The following is a 19,386-nucleotide window of genomic DNA, read 5'->3' as shown; positions in this document are numbered from 1 at the left end:
AAAGGCAAGATTAAGAAGTTCCTACTTACCAAACTCTTCAATTACTCTTGAAGCGTCACCTTCGTAGGAAAACAACTCGAAGAAACACAACATGCCAATGATTGTCATGGGAGACTTCACTGTGGTCATAAAGAGGACCTAAAAACTGATTCGCGGAAATCATGAAAGAAATTTACGATTTCCATCAAGCCAGTGGTGATAACATTCTCACATCCCATAAGGGAAGAGTTATAGATTGTGTCTTCGTCATGGAGATAGACTTTATAGCAGCTACTTCAGTCTCCGCAGGCCTCTACTGTCTACCCTCGGAGAATGGCCAGGATGAACTCATAAATGCTACGCGTATCACGTTTCACTGACAATCCGTACAACGATGTCTGTCGCGATATTTTAGAACAAAAACTGTTCTGTTTCTATGCGAAACAAATAAGAGCGATGTTACCGTGATGTTATCGTGATGATGATCGTGTTATTATCGTGCATACCAGAACCAATGGAAGCGTGCATGACTCAGAATCTTATCCGTTGACTGGGTCCGGTAGATACAGGACTTCGGAAGTGGCGTTATCAGCTGTCCGCGAACGCCCTAACGCAGGGGTGTTGAACTCATTCGTGCCCGGGGGAGGCATTGAGCCATGGAGGAATACGCAGGCCGCATACCATGGCTTTGGGGCAGCCTGTTTCTGACGTGGATGACACAGCTCAGAACTTAAAACGACAAAAAGTCGTTGTGTTACTTAGCGTTGCTGAATTCCATGGTCAGCCATCCTTTTTATTTGCTGTATCATGAGGACACTTGGCACCAAGTGATTGCGCAATTGCAATCTTAAGGCCAGCGACGAGGTGTTAATTTGTTAGGTGGGAACGTATCTTTTACTTATTCAGTTTCCTACATTACATTACGTTGTCTCGCGACGTAAAGCAAGGAATTACTGTTATTAGACGTATGCTGTACCGAATGTGGATAGACATGTGGGCGACAACATACGCGTCTTCAAATGCTTTTGTCCGCCGTAAGAATAAAATGAAGCCCCACAAACTTCATCGAACCTGTTCTTATCGGTGCGTCGCACTGCATGTCAAGCAGTTCTATTTGCTAGACATCCGGAACGTTGTGCGGTGTCTGGAAGTGCGAAAAACTGCGGGTCAAAAAGCTCAGTTTGAAGTCTCCTGCACTCGAAGAATCTTTGCACGAATTTACTCCGGAGATTTCAAAGCCTGCGACAGAGTCGGTCCGTTCCTGAGGGCATTGAAGGTACCAATATTACAAATCCGCCATGTAGGGCCCTTTGCTCAGAAAATTTGGTAGGACTTAATAGTTACATCAGTGAAGTAAACATCAGACGCAAGGACACGTTTAGAGAGACATCAGCGATGACGATGACTTAAATGATTATGATGTTAGTGGTAACAGTTTTCTCTCAATAATTAATGCAAGATAAACTGCGCTGGTACGGAGGCCCAATCATAAAGCCACGACATTTCATGAAGCTTCTGCCGAGTATTTTTTTCTATTTGTTGCTCGGGGGCCTCTACTTGGGCAACCCAGTCCTAATGTGTCTGAACTCGTCGGATGAGCTACTGTCGAGCGCTCCACTGCTACCATGGGCCGCAAGCGAATCTGCACATGGGTTCTATTGCGTTCTAATGAGTTTTTTTTGTGTGTTTCAGGGATAATGACAGTGGTAATTTAAGGCATAGAGTCTTTAATGTGGTTCTCTTTCAGGGAGACAGTATGATCAGGACCATATCGAGGGTAAGCAGATCACATGGAACATTCAGAGTGGTGAAGAAAGGCATAGAGTCTTTAATGTGGTTCTCTTTCAGGGAGACAGTATGATCAGGACCATATCGAGGGTAAGCAGATCACATGGAACATTCAGAGTGGTGAAGAAAGGCATAGAGTCTTTAATGTATTTCTATTTCAGAAATACAGAATGATGAGGACCATATCGAGGGTAAGCAAATCACACTGCAGCATTCACAATGTAGCTATAAGGAACTAAAAATCAGCTTAAAAATCACCGCCAGAAACTCACGACATTATGGAAGTTTTCGTCGACTGAATTGGAAAGTCTGCCCCAAAATGTATCATGTCGACCCCCTACGCAAGGGCAGCCTAGAAGTTCTTGGAAGTAGGGGAACGCGCACCCGACACATGGAACTGCACAACTTCCGGGTGCTTCTCTAACCACCCGCCACCGGAAACGTGGCACAACAAGAAGCAAAAATTGAAAATGCTAAGTACAAGTAGCGATGTATGCCTATTGGATACAAAAAGGTCGGGGGATAGGTCTTCCGTGAAAGTTCATAGTTAGTAAAAGTCCCAACCGTCGTGGTGGAGACGCGGTGGGTTCCGACAACCTTCGTGCGAGAGTATTGGATGAATGAATGATGGTGAATTGTGGTTACGTTCCGGTTACGGATCTTGAAAAAAAAAAGGTTTCCACGCGGTTCCGTTCCGGTTTCAGTCCCTGATTGAAAGTGCTAACTTAACCATGTGGCAGGTGGTTGCCAGCTGCAATGTGGGCTTCATCACGGAGACGCACGCTTAATTGATGCACCCTGAAACACGAGAGCATAAACCAGACATCCGTACAAATCGACTGGATGCGAGGTTTTGCACACAGCAGCGACACTAAGCGACTTTCGCAGCTTCGATCTTCTGGTCACTCCCGCCATACCGTGACTGTGGGAATAATGGCAGATGACACAGATACATGGAGAGAAAGGCCGCGCGGATATTCTTACAGGTTACGACGGCTTAAACCCAACTTCTCGAGAGTGTTTGTTGTCTTTCAACACAGACCTAATGGTAGTAACATGTCTGAAATGTGTTACGTAGTGCTTCGATATCACGATATAGTGTCTGTCCCTTCGTGTTTCCTAGTCTCGGAGTTTTGCATTATGCATCAACGTCACCAGTTCGCATGCTTCTTAGCCATCTTTTCAACGCGATACCCGTTCGCCAATCCATGGCGCACTCCCTCCAGTGTTTTCCTCGGCAAACGTAGGAGGTCGCACTGTACACTTCCTAGAAGTGCTGCAGGCTAATTAGTGCGAAATATATAAAGAACTAAGGGGTGATGTGGTGATGACTTGTGTGTGTCACACAAAGCCAAGTCTACTGTATTATAAAACATGGAGGTTATATTGCACTTTACCTTGAACCACTTTTAATCCTCGTCGGTCAACTAAACGTCAATGAAAAAGTGAAACGTGTGGGAACCTGTGTTGCTTTCTGGCCGGCCATCATTGGGAACTACATGTTTGAGGCCGTACAGCATAGCATGAATATATAATTTATACTTACCGTCAACATTTCAACGTGGCGAGCTCTCAAATATCGAGTTTTTTTTTGCCGGACATTCCTTTCATTTGCAAGCGTGAGACATGTAGGGTGGCATCAAGGCATGTAGGGTGAATGGGGTTGCTTGGTTTGTGACCAGCAAGTGGGCGACCATAATGTGGTTCCTCCTTCCTTCACTCTCGCCCGTGTACAGCTTCAACTCATGCGATGTATGCGTCCAATTATACTCTTTTTTTTTATACCGTCATGGTTATCAAGGTTATCGCATGACATGTGATACCCTCGTTTCCTTTCGTGAAACTCCGGTCATCACTGTGACGAGAGCCATTATTCCATTTCACCACATTACCGCCAACAATCGAGTAGAGTACCTCTTTTGGCGATGAAGCTCCTCAATCAACATTATTCGTAGAATGTTCTTGTTCTTTCTTTTCGTGCAGATGTCGCCGCAACCCAACTTGCAACTACGGCCATTGACGGTACGTACTTCAATTGTATGCCGCAGACCTGACGAGGCTTCGAAGATAACCTTAGGTCACTAACAACAAATGCGTGACATTCAGAAGCGGAGTGTCACCTCTATTCGAAGGAGAAGGAAAATATTTTGTGCTGACGCACCGAGGCGTAATGGAATAGCATTGATTTTGATTCGCTGCACTACGAAGACATTATACGCGGATAATTCCAGGGACGCTTCACTCAGCGCTATCGCTCACTCAACGCGGTGCCCTCTTCACATCATTAGCGAACCACAAACGATGACATACTGTACGCTGTCTTTCAAATTGGTCGCTCACGAATTATCGTCGATACTGGAGATCCGCTCCCGTATATACGACACGGAAATATCCTTCGTTCGTTGTGCAGCGGTCATGCCTGATGCGTCCTCATCCCGTTGTCTTTGTCGTGTTTTCTTTCACTGCCTCTTGGCACGTTTTATCTTCTGGGAGACGCCCCTTTTATTGGTCGCCCTGTTACTACCTTTTCTACTAAAACACACCACACATAAATGGCATCACTACCAGCCACTCCTGAACCCACAGCTACTGCTCCGTGAACTGCAACAACAGTGAGGCCGTCAGTGAATTCGCCGGCAGCGCGACGCTGCGTGCCCTGCTGGGCCGCGCATAGGCTGTTCCAGTGCAGTACCCGTGGCGCGATGTATCACCGCGCAGCACTCAGAACGCACTGAGGAATCCTGGTGCACCACCATGATGCTGTCGGGCTAAACTTTAGCGCGACAGCATTAGGAACGGAAACGATGGTCCAGCGAAGAAAGCTTACTTAAACAAGTCGCACAACAGACATAACGCTTCATGTAAAGCCTAGAAAAATCCCAGGCAGCACAGCGCGACGACCCAACGTCGGTGCGCCGGAGGCGACCGACCCGACCGGGTCGGCTCCCGACCATGGTCGGGCATACGGTTTGCAACGCGGGGATGTTAATGGTCCGTTATCGGCAACCTGTTTCGTATCCCAACGATTTCCCGAGGTGCAGCCAATGCACACTTACGGGTACCTCCTACCCCCCAAACAAGAGTTAATTTGCGCGATTTTTAAAAACAAAATCAATAGTCACAAGATACATGCGTTCTTTATGGCATAACTTCACCAGCAATGAAAAAATTGAGTGTTACATTGAAAGTATACAGTCACCAGTCCCGCATATGTACTATTTACTTCACAAATATTCACTTAACAGCGGTTATATGGACCAGAGATAGAAGTTGGAACTCGTTGCCAGTTAAGTCAGACTGTTGTAAGATAGAAGTCACTGAAAAGGTTAGCCAGAACAGAATTGTAGGCCGGTTCCACGTTAGCTCAGACAGGATTTTCATTATTTTTTATATATATTTAGAAGCTCATCGTACATGATGATCAACATTGATAAAATTAATCATTCCTACCGAATACTTTCCGTGCAAAAAATCGAGAAATCAAGCCCCGAATTCGATTGTTCCAATTTTGCCGTGTTTGCACGTGTATATATCCTGAGTTTTAAAAGATATCGTAGTGCTTTTTATGCTTTAGTATGCCTACCTACCAGCAGTCCGAGCGCAAATTTTGGCGCACAGGTGCAACACTGTGCTGTATAAAAAGCGGCGAACATGCCCTGTCGCGCAGTTTTGTTCCAGCTTCGACTCTTCTTGCTCTGGCTGTAGATATCTCCGACAGGTTCATACGCTGTAGGGCCGCGTTTTAAAGCGCTAATCACCAGTATGCGCCTTTGGAGAAGAATGTTTCGCGTTAGATGAATGGCCTAACATCGGGCCATATCCTGGCAAAATATATACGAAATTATGTGGGTGAAATACACGCGCAAAATCCATGTTTTTTTCGAAATACACCTGAACATTTGCCTATTTCAGCACATGCCGCTAGGAAGTATATGCAGGATAGATGGATTTGATGAAAGAGCATTAAAAGCTGAGCGAGCTGATACCAAGTATGGCAATCAGGGACATCTATAGCCAGAGATATCACGCGTCGAAATTGAGACCAAACTGCGCGAGAGGGCATTTTTTATAGCATACAGCGTTGCACCTGCGCGCTAAAATTTGCTCTCTGATAGCTTGCCTGTAGGCATAATAAAGCATCAAAAAGATTCACAACAATATCTTTTAACACCCGGGAGATATGCGCGTACGAACACGGCCGAATTCAGGGCCGGATTTTTTCGATTTCTTTTTTTTTTTTTTGCACGAAAGCTACTCGGCAAAAATGATTCATTTTTCCGCTGTTTATCATAATACACGATGAGCTTATAAAGATAAAAATACTGAAAACCCAGGAAGTCGCTCGGACCTCCCTGCCTGAACTGACATGAAACCGGTCCGTAACTAAATTTCAAACCCAATACCCAAACACGTAATAAAACGTAATGAAAATTGACCTGAAGTTCCTAAGCTACTTTAGAAATGTAACAAGTTACCTTGAAGGTATTTGCTACTCAATATATATACTTTTTAGTTCTTGACCTGTCTATATGGTTAATTCAGCCCTTGCTGTCACAATGGGCGATTCAAGACGTTTCAAAATAGTCTTGAAATACAAAAAAAAATATCAATATCTGCTACGACAAAAGAAGCCTACATTTATAGGCTTCTTTAGCGAGGGATTTGATGATTTTTATCTCGTAATAAGGTACGTGAATGGAGCACAAAGCGCACATATCGTAGACCCGTGCCAAGTTTTAACCCTCCTACTCAATGCCCTCTATCATTATCAATACACTGCGTATGGTTAAGATCCTAATGATCGGCTAAAACATAATTTGTAACGTTCACCATGTAACAACGGGTGTTAGACGCGCCGTGCACGTGTCACCTTCATCGCAAGTCGTGAGGGAGGACTCAGCCCGCGATGTTTGTAGACCAGAATCGAACAAAAGGAACTTGGAACTTTCTTCAAGCTACTTTGACAAACTTAACCCCCCCTTCCCCGAAACAAAACTCATCAAGAAGTTACTGGAGCTCAAAAGCAAACAGCTATGCAAAAAGTTACTGAAATTCGCTAAGCTGAGTAGCCTGGTTCCAGTATCGAGTTACTGGTAACGAGTTACCCCCAACAACATGAAACACGTGAACAACTTGAGAATACGTACTGCATGTGTCATGATCGTTCTATACCCTCTTTAAGAAAATAGAAGAAATATTTGCGCACCCTTGCTAATACGAGAGCAACATATATACAATTTGAGAACCACGATGTAAGAAAAAGGAGTGTGATAAGATAGTAACTTCATTAGTTACCTCCTAGGTCAACATAGCGTCTGATAAAGGATGTAAAAGGGTTGTAAAAGAAATTATCATCCATCAAAATTGCGACAAAAGGCGTACGCCCCCCTCGCTCACTGAATCAGAAGCGGTAGCTCTATCATTCGTAGGTAGCAGGTAAAACTTTGCAACCATTTAGGCACAACATATTATTTATTTATTACCGCCTAAAAGGTGTAATTGCTCCACCCCTTTTCCTGAGAGTACAGTATGGCGCATGTGTGTGGGCTTTGTCTTTAGGATACTGTAAGAAATATTAATGTATCAAGAAGATGCCTTTCCTTATACATTGGCTTTCTTGCTATGAGGGCATCTTATTATGGGTACCCGAAGTCCTTTTAAAAGAAAAGCAACACAGCATACCAGATTGTATTCCTTTCAAGCAACATCACAGCACGATATAGGTTCATAGTGTTGTAACCGAAGTGCGAAATGCCGGGTGGATTCTGAAAGATAGCTTGAGGTCAGGGTTACACTGAGAAAAGTACACCACAAGACGCACACGTTATTGAATACAGACCAAATAGCTAAACTTACGGTTTTCAGCATGAGATGACGAGATCCGCTAGAAAAATCTTGACCATCATCACTGGCTCTGAGGCAGAGATCTAGTGGTGGGCACTTCAGTGATACCTTCATCAAGGCATTGATTTCTTTAAGCACGCTCTGGTAGTGGTCCAGCATGACATTCAATAAAAGATCAGGATAGCTTTCATTCACTCACAATTTCAAACAAATTGACATATCATATGCGTCGATCATATTACGCAAACGGGTTAAAGCGGAATAATTTATTCACTTCGGAAGTTCTGTTTTTTATATATAGAATGACTGCAAAAACGAACCTTGAGCTGAAGTCCTCCAGCACTCCAGTTTTGTAGGCACGCAGGAGGTGGAAAGCAGAGCTGCAGCACGCAGTCGTCCTGAGAAATGGTTATATTTCGCTTGATGTCAAATACACAATACATACGATTCCACACTTTACTGAACCATATTTTCACCAAAACGGAGTCCATTATCCTAAAAGCAACGCATAAGCCACAATGGATCACTGAAATCGAAACTATGCGATGCTGCGATGCTAAGTTTTGAGAGAAGCATTCTAGAACGGCGTCAGTCATGTTGAAAAGCATCTATGAGTAACGTTTATCAATGCGAGGAATACCACAAAAGGAAATAGCACTTACCACTCGATGAATCGCTTAAAAATGTTGTAATTCTTCGAAAGTTTCGGGAGCACGGCCGGATACATTCGTTTCTCGCAGCGAGAGCGACAGGGACTCCGACAGTGCAAACACGGCTGGATGATCGAGGAACATCATTGGCCAGATTCGAAACTGTCGGTTACGTGATCACTCGGCGCCTGACAGTCTGGGAAGAGAAATTCGTTGCTGCACCCCGGTCATGTGACTGATTATCGTGAAGTGATCAGATCAGCATCGGGGAGCGATCCTATATTTTGGTCACATCACCAAGATCAGTCCAGACCGGGAAATGATCAGAGCAGCATCGGGGAGCGATCCTATATTATTGTTTACATGACCAGTTATCATCAACGCACTGTCGGGGGACTACCTTATCTTCTCTTGCGCTCTACCTCCTCAGTTCCCACACCGCTGGGAACCAGTCGGGCACTATCGCCCGTTCAGGAGCCGAAGCCCCCATTGCGTTCCCATTCTTTTCCCGAGGGTTTGTGCTGCCTGGGATGCTTTTTGCCCTACCTTCCGTCACGTGTTTTGAAGGATCATGCCCCTTTTATTGTGTGGTTTTGGATGCCACAGGAAACCATGTGAGCTTTGCAACCCCCTTGATGTTCATTGCGATAGACGAGTCACATTTGGATACTAAACTCAGTAACCGTCTAAAATTCGCCAGACACTAGACACACGGTAGCAGCCCATCATCATTCTAAATGATATTGTTCTCGATGCTTATTTCTTGAAAATGTCAGGTGTATGCAAGTAGTACAGGTAGGGGCTGGTGGGAAAGTGGAATCAGTGGTAGGCGCGTTTATTGACCTCTGTGCCGACTTCACTCGCGATTTTTTTTTTCCAGCGCGCGGTGGGCGGCGCGTAGCCGGAGGGCTGTCCATGTGCCTACGTGGCCTATTTTTCCGCCTGGGTCGATTTCGTTCCCGAATTTTTTCATCGCGCGGTGGGTGGCGCGTGGGCAGTTTACATGGAAGTACAGACATTCAAAGGACAGTCATACACAAAAGTACAAGTGGAAATATATTTAGTAATTTACTAATTCCAAAGGTGTAATGCCGATGTGTGATGGGAAAAAACCTAGCGAAGACACCTTCACAACTTCAAACACAACAAACACAAGACAATACAATGCATATAATAAAGAATATACTTACTTGTTACCGGTGCCATGCAACAGCATTGAAAAGAACACTGCAAGAATCACAGAAGAATATTTTTATTATTTGTAATCATCATATCATACAAGTTTTCAACGAATTGGAATTAAAATCTGTTTCACAAGGCCTATTCTTGATCAAAATGACAAGCAAAATTACAACATTTATTATAAAAAGTCTGAGATTGTTAGTATTGTTAATTCCTATTACTGTCGGCCTGTGGGCCATCACCACTGCCCTGCTCTGCTTCCTGTAAGATTCGGGCCTTGTGTCCGCCCTCTGATCGGGCTTTGTCGCGCCAGTCGTTCCTGTGCTGCACTGACTGTCTTTTTCTTTTCTTTTTCTTTGAAACGTTTATTTTTAGTTTCCTTTCCCTTCAATTTTTTTAGGAATATCACGGTGGCATTAGCCTGACTGACATTTCCTCTTTTCTTTCTATTAAAACATCTACCCCCATTCCTTTTTTGTCCGTAGAACTCACTCTGAATGTACCTTCATAAAATGTCATTGTATCGTTTTGGTTAACGTTCATGCGCTGAGACAGAAAGACGTCGGCCTTCGTGACGAGGGAAACTGTGTTGTGGGAGGGGGGTCGCGACACGGTCGTCTGTATTTTTATGTTTTATATATATATATATTTATTTGTTGTTGAGTTTCGGAACCACCAGCGGCATGACCGAATGGGTTAAGATGTCTCGTTCGTTGGTGCCGTGCTGACTGGTAGGTGGTGGGTTCGAATCCTACCACCGGCTGTGCTGTCTGTGGTTTTCCCTGGGCTTTCCGGACGAATGTCGGTACAGTTCCCCCAGAAGCTGTCCCAGGACCATAGGGCGGCATTTTTCGAAATATTCATTCAACATCACATCATGTCCGGCCTAGCCCACAGCCCATAACATCACATCATAACTCATCATTGGACATCACCATCACAGCCCATCACATCATAACCCATCATTCAACATCACCATCACAGCTCACCACATCATAACCCATCATTCAACATCAACTCACAGTTCATCACATCATTACTCATCATTCGACATCACAGCCTATCATATCATAGGTCAGAATTCAACTTCAGAACTCGTTCTGAGTTCAACTTCATTGTGTATGATGGACTTTGAATGTGAACTGCAGGGACCGGTTATGAGACTGAGGGCCTTGTATACTTGCGCATGCTTGCGCTTCGGCGACGACTTGGCTTCGGGGCTTCGGTGACCGTGCGTCCCGGCTCCTGGGCAGATGTCATCTTTTGAGTGGCGGCCGTTTACAGTGACGTTCGTTCGTAAATTTAACAAGTGTTGTGTTGTTTGTGGTGTCGCAATAGTGGTCGGGGCTAGGCGGAGCGCCCGCCCACTGCCCGGAGCGAGCCTTGGCGGGGTGGCGATAGTGTTGTACTGAAACGTGAATGCAAACATCAGGTGCGCAGGGTGAAGATTGGCGAGTGGCGTGGCAGCTGGAATGCAGCTGCCCTCTTAGTTTGCGGGTTGTTGCGCAACGCGCCGATCGACTGCTGATATCGTTACACTAGAAAAGGCATGGCAAGTCTTGGGCTTGGCATCCGGTGGCTTTATGGTATCAACTTTCTTGGCGCTACACGGCTGCTCACAGAGCTGGCACATTTCCGTCGTCCGTGCGGAAGGTGGCGGTTGTGTCGAGGGAATCTGGAGGGGTGATGAAACTGCTTGTCGGTGCTCGGTAGTCGGTTACACTGCACCGGGGAATGACCGGGATCCCAGGAGGCATGTGCCAATAGAGGGTGCAGGGGAGAATCATGACTTCGCCCCTGTTTTTCTGCGTGCATTGAGATTTCATTTTTTTTTTCTTTTCCCAGTCGAGAGGTTTCGATGTGCTGCTGTTTGAACTGTGGCTTTTAAACTGGGCTGCTTGAACTGGGGGTTATATTGCAAATATCTAGCAGTGAAACGGCGGATTTTCAGGCAAATGCATATTTTGTTTTCTCTCTCTCTCTCTCTCTCGACATAGTGTCATATCTCTACGATAGAAGCACGTTTAGTTATGTTTTGGGGCCGGTTAGTGGATTCTATAGTGCATATAAATGTTTCGTACGTTACAGCATATACGGAAAATACCCGCACCGTGCGTATTTTGGGATATTTCTATCTGCTCCAATCGCCTTTGTGTGTTTGCGCACGTGTGTGTGTGTGCGTGTGTGTGTGTGTGTATGTCTTGCTGTATTTCCAGATGCACTGGTGTAAGCAGCATGGCGTCTGAGTGTGGTGGGCCGTACTATGCTTCTTCGCTTTCTGTATATAGTTAGGAAAATCACCGCGTTCGCATTTCAATCTGCACTGCCGGCTCAGTTGCTCTGTTGGTAACGTGTTCACTTGCTGAGCTCATCATTGGCGGGTTCAATCCTGGCCGAGAATGGTAGCAATGTGGGAGCGATAAACATTGCTTCCAGCACCGGTGTATTAAAGATTCTTTGGCACATCTAAAGTGCCCCGGGATGGTCGAAATTATCAGTAGCCCTACCCTGCTGTACGTGCATCTTCACATAAATGGGCTAACTTACGATGCGCGTAAATTTACTCCCGATTATATTACTATTCAATGTGCACTGTGTGGTACGGTGCAAAAAGCAGACGATGTCTGTGGTGCATGCCTTCTTTGTTGTATACCTTTACATCAAAAATGATGAAAAACAATACTTAGATTAATAATTTTTAATGCATATTTTGAGATGCATAATTAGCGCATATTTTCGTGCATGGTTGCATGCATACTTCTGCATAGTTTTTAGTGCATATTTATGAGCACTTCTTTATTGATTATCGATGGGTCGCTGTTCATGCGTCACTGAACCTCCCAGCTGAATGTGTGAACACGGTGGCATCCTTTTGCAACAGGTAATGGAATAGACCTTTTCTTGTGGATTTTCGCTGCGCTCTGAGCACTGGCGTACTACCTCAAGGACACACGTGCTGAAATAATCTTTTAAATCATTCAGTGCTTTCACACGTCAAGCGTCCCAGAACAACTGGTCGCACCAGTGCGAGCTACGTGTCCATTTTTTACTTTCTACTTTAGACATAAGTCGCAATGATTATTTTCAGATGTCGTAATAAGAACCTCTGAGCACCCGCACAGTCCGCGACGTCCGCCTCCGGAAAAAGAGGTGGTAGGCGATAGCATGCTTGCCTCCCCTGGCACTTTTCCCCCTCAGCCTGGAAAAAAAATCCTGGGAACGCCCATGGGTAGCCGTGATTCCTGAAACGGCCGAAACGTCTCTCCAGCCCGATTCCAATCCACGCATCTCTGCATTGGGTTCTGCATTCAACCGCTCACAGTCGGCTCCAATCGGCGCGAACCCTCTTGGCGGCATGTTTCGTGCATCCGCTAGTTCGGCGGTACGCGGGCCTGCTATCCCTTTGAGCACTTATACCTTAAAAGGGCTTTCTCGACTTGAAGCATCGTTGGTTTGGTTTGATATCGTCTGTACGACGTGGGCCGAACAACGTGAATATCACGTGAGTCACGCTCTATGCTAAACTTGGAAGAAACGCGCACACCCATGCGCAGTTCCTTTGGGATCGTCGTAGTGATCTGCGGTCCTATTCCAGAACCGAAGTGTATCAAAAACTCGCTCGAAAGGTCAGCCCGGACAACGGTTTCGGCAGTTCGAAGTGTCTATATACCAATTCCATTGCCACGAAGTGTTTAAATGTCCAAGCGTGAGAGCACACTGTACGTGAGGCCGAATCGTTCTACAGGTACTTTCTTTTATGTGAGTCGTCTCTCTTGCAGTGACTTCCTTGGTGTGCCGAATACAGTTCACCGACCATACGTGCGGATCATCACAGTGGTCACTTTGTTTCCTATTCTGTGCTAAACCTGTTCGGATTTTACTGACAGAAAACAATTCTTAACGTCGTACTCAGAAACAAAAGACAAGTTCGGACAACGAAAACACAAAAACAAAATTGTGTGCAATGTAAAATTGGGGCTGCGTCCCGACGCTGTTTAGCATAATATACCGGGTTGTCGGCTCTACGTGTGCAGAGTACGAGTGATTCTAAACAAAAATTATGAAACCCAGTTTCATGCTACATTCCCCTGGACAAATTTTCATTCATGCTTGCATTCTGCTTTTGCAAAAAATTGCGAAAAAAGTCATAAGGCGGAAGTGTGGTATGCTCTAGTTGCCCAAAACGACGTCGGGCAATTGATGCTGTCATTTTGTTCACGCGACAGTGACTTTCCCCGAGTTCATACAGCACAATACCCGTCCTATTTTTCCATGTACTCACTCATTCGCCCAGACACCAGGAATGTTTCCTTGCCAGCAGTAATAAAAAGAAAAGGAAGGAGTGCCAGGAGACTGATTTTTATAGCCCATTTATAAGCCCGAACGCGCCGCTTCTTTATGCTCTGGAGCTAGTCCCCACAACGCACCTGCTCTGAAGCGATGCAAACCAAACAACGCGAGAACGCAAAGGTAAACCCTCATTTTCTGTCCCTTACGGATGCCATCCAAGTGCAGCACCACAGAGTCCCCAAGTCTAAATACAACACTGAACGGCAAGCCCTTCCCCTCCCACACATGATACATCCGATATAACAGCCCGCCATCCCCACAACACCACACCTGCTCTGAGGCAACGCAAAACTAAGAGCGCGAGCGCGCTAAGGTCTGCCCACGTCCCCTGCTCCTTGTCATTCATCCAAGTGCAGCTCCGCCCAAACGACCGAGACCCCGACTCCAAAGCCTGAACATAACGGTGAATTGCAAACTCCCCTCTCCCTACCGCCCACCAGAAGCAAGGTCACACATACAACTGAAGCCTTCCCGCCACTACCGTTAAGCTCAGATTATCACAGGGCACGAGAACAGGTACGCTGAAAATGGGGTACCATAATCCTGTCTAGTCATGCATACTTGCAATGCATACTTCTATGGGCAGTTGTATGCACCCACCCGCGACTAATGTCAACCCCACACCCTAAACCGCATATTTCAACTTGAAAAAAAAAAACCCATCGCAGGGTCTTCACATTCAATATCTCATCTTCGCACATAAGTAAACATCAAACTCAGCATCAAATCATTGCCCGTCACTCAACATTACTGTCACCATCACATCATTGCTCATAATTCAACATAAAATTCAAATTCACATCACATCATTGCGCATCATTCAACATCAAACTCAACATCACATAACATCATTGCCCATCATTCAACATCAAACTCAACATCACATAACATCATTGCCCATCATTCAACATCAAACCCAACATCACATAACATCATTGCCCATCATTCAACATCACATCATTCTGAGTGATGTGATGGTGAATGATGTCAGTGATGGACATCATGAGTGAATTGGCCGACCCATGCCCAGGACGCCTCCTTCCTGCTGTCCTCTCTCCATCTGTCCTCATCTGTACGCCGCTCATAGCCACAGTTGCTTAGCGGCGCTAACACGAAAGTAAAAAAAAGGTTTCGGAACCACTGTACTAATCAATAGGGATACCTTTTTTAGGATAATAAATGCTCCAATGCGGGCAGAATTAGATTGGGTGCAAAGTCGAAATGCACTGCCATGAACACGATGGACCTCCCAGACAATACAATGTATAAAAATGTGTGCAATAAACAAAAAAACAGGAAAAGAAATGCGTAAAAACAGTTTTTGATGTGGTACGTGATTAAAACATTGATCCAAACTTGGTGAACGTTGCTTACTTGATGTGCTAGTTTATTAGATATATGGTTTTGCTCTAACGTGTCCAGAAATTTTATTTAAAGCGAGCGATAAAAGAGAAACAAGCGCTACTTTTCAGCTACTCGACTAAGAAGCCACTAGTGAAGCAGTACCCTTTTCTTACTCAAGTAGCAGAAAAGTACCACTTGCTTTTCTTTTATCGCTCGCTTTAAATATAATTTTGGACACGTTTGGTCAACCACCCTGTATGTAGTACATATACTACTGAAGCTGCCCTCTACTAAATCTCTATAACGCTAGAACTCTTAAGGGCGATCTAGCGCGGGCAGTGCAGGATTCACATTTGGCTAATTCGCAAAAGGTTTGGTCGGCCTGTTTCTGCTGTTATATCAAGATCGCCCATGAATGAAAGGTATTTGCAGGCGCCCAATAGCCTCAGTGTTCTCAGTTTAGTAAATTGGTACTTTCGAAAATATTGACAAGTGGGACCTAATGTATGCAGCGGGATGCTAACAGTGCGTTTGTTTCACGATTCCAGAACCAAACCTAAGCCTACATCATGAGACGCAATCAAGGTCCGACGTGAAAAAGAGGACAGTTCCCAGGCTGGTGGTATTCATCGCCGTTGCTACCATTGTTTGCCTCGCGTCCGCTCTCCTTTTCCACCTCTACGACCGGTACATAACGCAGTTCCTAACAAAGAAACGAAGTTCCAGCTGCCGCACAAAGGGTTGCATGACCGCACAAGCGGAGTATGAAATGATGATGAACTCGAGTGTGTCTCCCTGTGAAGATTTCTACTTGCACACCTGTCAAGGATGGATCCAAGCTTCCAGCATTTCGTACGAGGAGTATCTGAAGGACAAGACACTCAGGGACCTCAACGACACCTTGTATCACACGCAACTTGGAAGAAATCATCCGTCTTGGAACATGGTCACCTTCTACAGGTCCTGCTACGACTTTCACAGGTAAGGAAACCAAGAAGAACTGTTGATTTCATGTCTACGCCGGTTATTGGCTTTGTTCTCTGCAGGTCCCTCCTAATTACGTTAGTCGATCACCGTAACACTCGTCCTGTCGCTGTGAAGTGCATTTTGTGATCCCACGGTAAAGTGGCAACTGAGTGATTTCATGCAGATTCAAGCAGGGACATCTCACATTTTTCTCGTTCCAATATATGTTGAAGCCTAGTGTTCAGAAAGTACAATTTCGGAGGAAATAGCTGAAAATATCTTGTTTATATATAACGTTCAAGACTGACCATTTCATGCACTGCAGTTCCTCGCAATTTTCAGGCCCCGTATCTTCCCCGCCAGATATGTCTCAGAAACGTCCACACAATATCCCAGTTGGGATTTTGGGAAATCCCAGTGACTATACTGAATAGCCCGTTGACGTCTCTGGGACAGACAGAGGACCCATTTTTCTTCCACATTTGCTGATCCAGGGAAAGCGCCAGGAATATCTTTCAGGGATATTTGGACATATAGGGGGCATATAATTATTATAGTATTTTGTCGCTTTTCGCAGTTTTTACTTATTCTACGGAAAATACTACTCTGCAAAAGAGAACATAATAGTATCAACGACGTCTTTTTTATTGAATACAAACCAAGTACACTGATGGTACATGCACTGTTTTGGCGCTCTATGTCCTTTGCTGCCATTGTGCCATTACACCCATAATCTCTCTCTCTCTCTCACACACACACATGCACTGTAAAAGACGCGCTTTCTGATAGCACAAAATATTATATTACAACGTAAATAGGCTGATAATTAGCAATATAAGATAACACTGATAAGTTTTGATGCTGCTGGCACGTTCGATGAATAAAACACCAAAACCCTGAGATGAGTATTCTCATATTACCAGTACCGCTGTCCGAACAGCTGTAAGTGCACTAAACGTCTCCTCTCTGTGCATAAGGACCAAGAAACATCAGCAAATTTGCAGCCGGCATGGCTGATAATATAATGTAATATGCTTCAACTTTATGTACACCAGTTGCAGGGTGTGACGGACAATTGAAAAAAAATATGCAGCATAAATGTAATGGGAAAAACAAGCTGTCTCACGGGGTCCATCTTTGATCGGGTGAAGAGTTATTAGAGCTGTTCTAAGATAAATATACGAGAGACCAAATGAATTCGCCATGCACGGGAGGCACACTGTAAACCACGAAATGTACAATCAACGTTGAAATAACATTGAAACTCTACAAAATATACTGTAGAATCTACGCAAAAAATGTCGTAGAAACAAACACCTAGAATCAACATAATTTTATAACGCTATTTCTATATGTTGACATTTGTTTTTTCTACGTTGATCTAACATTTATGAAATGTTGTAACTTACTGTTTATTCTACGTTGTCTCGTGCTACCTCTTTTACGTTAAAAGTCCCACCTGGACTGTCAATAAGACGATGAGGGGTATGCCCTTTATGTGCACGTTTACTAAAATATAAATCAATTAGTGAAACATCTACAACAATGATAATCACTGATAATGGTCATAATAATTATAATCACGTGATTGCAACGCCTCTTGGAAACGGTCATCCCTGAAACATAGCCAATAACATAGTGCATTCCACCTATTGGTATAGTAGCTCAAACACTGCCATAAATAGGCGTAAAGAACAGACACTCTGCAACAGGTGAGAACAGTGGGAACAGACAGTGACTTCCCGCAGTCTCTTTCGGAGTATAGATGGTTAGATGCGGAATCAGCCTAAACACTGGCAGACCCAAGCGACGCCTTCCGATTTATGCCTCGCTCTTCATTGTTGTAGAGACACCAGGTACTTTACACATGCGTGAGGCTGTCCATGGGGGTGTGGATACTGTAAAACAGTTATGTTTTATCAATCAAGAGGCACGTCCGTGGGATAAAAACACAAGCAACTCAAGCCTTCTGACAACTGGTAGTGAAGCTATTTGTTAATAAACAATGCAAAAAAGCGCACCAGATCACTTTACAACAGAATTAGCGGTCATGCAAGAAACAAGGAACTTTGAAGATCAGCGCTGTCAGACGTATAAACGTATCTGCTTTCCTTTATATGAAAGACAACTGTAGCTGAGCCAACTTTACCTACTAGCAGCCAGCTCATAGTTCATAGAATAGGCCACCGTTGCTTTCATCGCCCCCAATGCAAGATATCACAAGGACCTCTACATTAGGACCTGAATCAAAGAGATGTGGAGAAATATACTTGCATTTTGCAATATGCAACATCTGAAGTAACTGCGCTACGTGCTGTATGAGCGTACGCCAAAGCACGTATCACACACACACACACAGTTCCACAGTTCGCATGAGTTCGTCAGAGATACGCACTAGAGTCTGAAAACGATAGCTGTTTACTCAGATTCTAAGCTATTATTGCTCCACATCTCTACCACATCTGATTGTTGAACAAACAATAATGCACAAATCTTAAGTGAGGCAAAGGGAAGAGTGAAGACTCACCAGACTTGCTCAAACTGCACTGCTCACCAGAAGTCCTCAGGTCACCAGTCCTCAGACTCATGACTCAGTCAGAAGTCCTCACCAGTCAGTCCTCACCAGTCAGTCAGGCTCACCAGAAGTCAAAAGCCAGAGAATAAAGGAACGCTAGCCCTTGCACACCACGGCATTCGCTCTGATGCTCACGTAGTTGTTCACCGTATTGGACAGAACTGCTACCATGATATTCCAGTACAAAATTCACATGATGCTGAAGTTCCAAAGACCCTTCCGTGTACCAATATGCCATATGCTACCGACCGCTACGACGACGTGCCCCGCCACTGGCTAGCCTGGCAAGGGGGGAGGGGGAACACAGTGAGCGGGTTCCGGCGCTGCGAAAATAGTGTCGCCGCTTGCATTTCGCTGTCCCCCACGTGATCTTTCTCGATCATGAATGGTTGAGGCTCATTTAACCGGCGTTCGTTTCGTTCAAGGCAGTGGCGTCACAGGGGAGTGCGGGGGGTGTGCTTCGCACCAGGTGACGCGACGGAAGGGGGTGACGTGCAGCGCTAGTACTTTTTTTTCTCTGGGACAGCATGAGATTCCTTTTGCGAGCACGTGATTCTTTTTCTACCTGTGGTATGATATTCTTATGCATAACATAACATCCACTATCGAAAGGGGTTCATTACGGGGGGGGGGGGACGCAAAGAGCCCCCGCATCGGGTGACGCGTACCATAGTGACGCCAAGCGCCAAGGCGTCCATGTGGACAGAC

At 45.0% G+C, this 19,386-nt stretch overlaps 1 protein-coding gene and 1 long non-coding RNA gene across 2 annotated transcripts in view; both read left to right on the top strand.

Annotated features, from left to right (window-relative positions):
- Positions 1–1,764, top strand: part of LOC135373184 (uncharacterized) — a 58,837-nt gene extending 57,073 nt beyond the window's left edge. Inside the window, exon 4 of the long non-coding RNA XR_010416325.1 lies at positions 1,727–1,764. This is a non-coding gene — a long non-coding RNA (uncharacterized LOC135373184). The remainder of the gene's footprint in view (positions 1–1,726) is intronic.
- A 68-nt stretch (positions 1,765–1,832) lies between these two features.
- LOC135373202 (neprilysin-1-like) overlaps positions 1,833–19,386 on the top strand; it is a 110,916-nt gene continuing 93,362 nt past the window's right edge. Inside the window, exons 1-4 of the mRNA XM_064606441.1 lie at positions 1,833–1,857; positions 1,929–1,958; positions 3,751–3,789; positions 15,686–16,118. Coding sequence (XP_064462511.1) covers positions 15,883–16,118 — 236 coding nt within the window. The 5' untranslated portion in view covers positions 1,833–1,857; positions 1,929–1,958; positions 3,751–3,789; positions 15,686–15,882. The remainder of the gene's footprint in view (positions 1,858–1,928; positions 1,959–3,750; positions 3,790–15,685; positions 16,119–19,386) is intronic.

Source organism: Ornithodoros turicata, unplaced genomic scaffold, assembly GCF_037126465.1.
Source record: "Ornithodoros turicata isolate Travis unplaced genomic scaffold, ASM3712646v1 Chromosome22, whole genome shotgun sequence".
Lineage (NCBI taxonomy): Eukaryota > Metazoa > Arthropoda > Arachnida > Ixodida > Argasidae > Ornithodoros > Ornithodoros turicata.
Note: the sequence above shows the minus strand (reverse complement) of the source record. Positions and strands in the feature narration are given on the sequence as shown.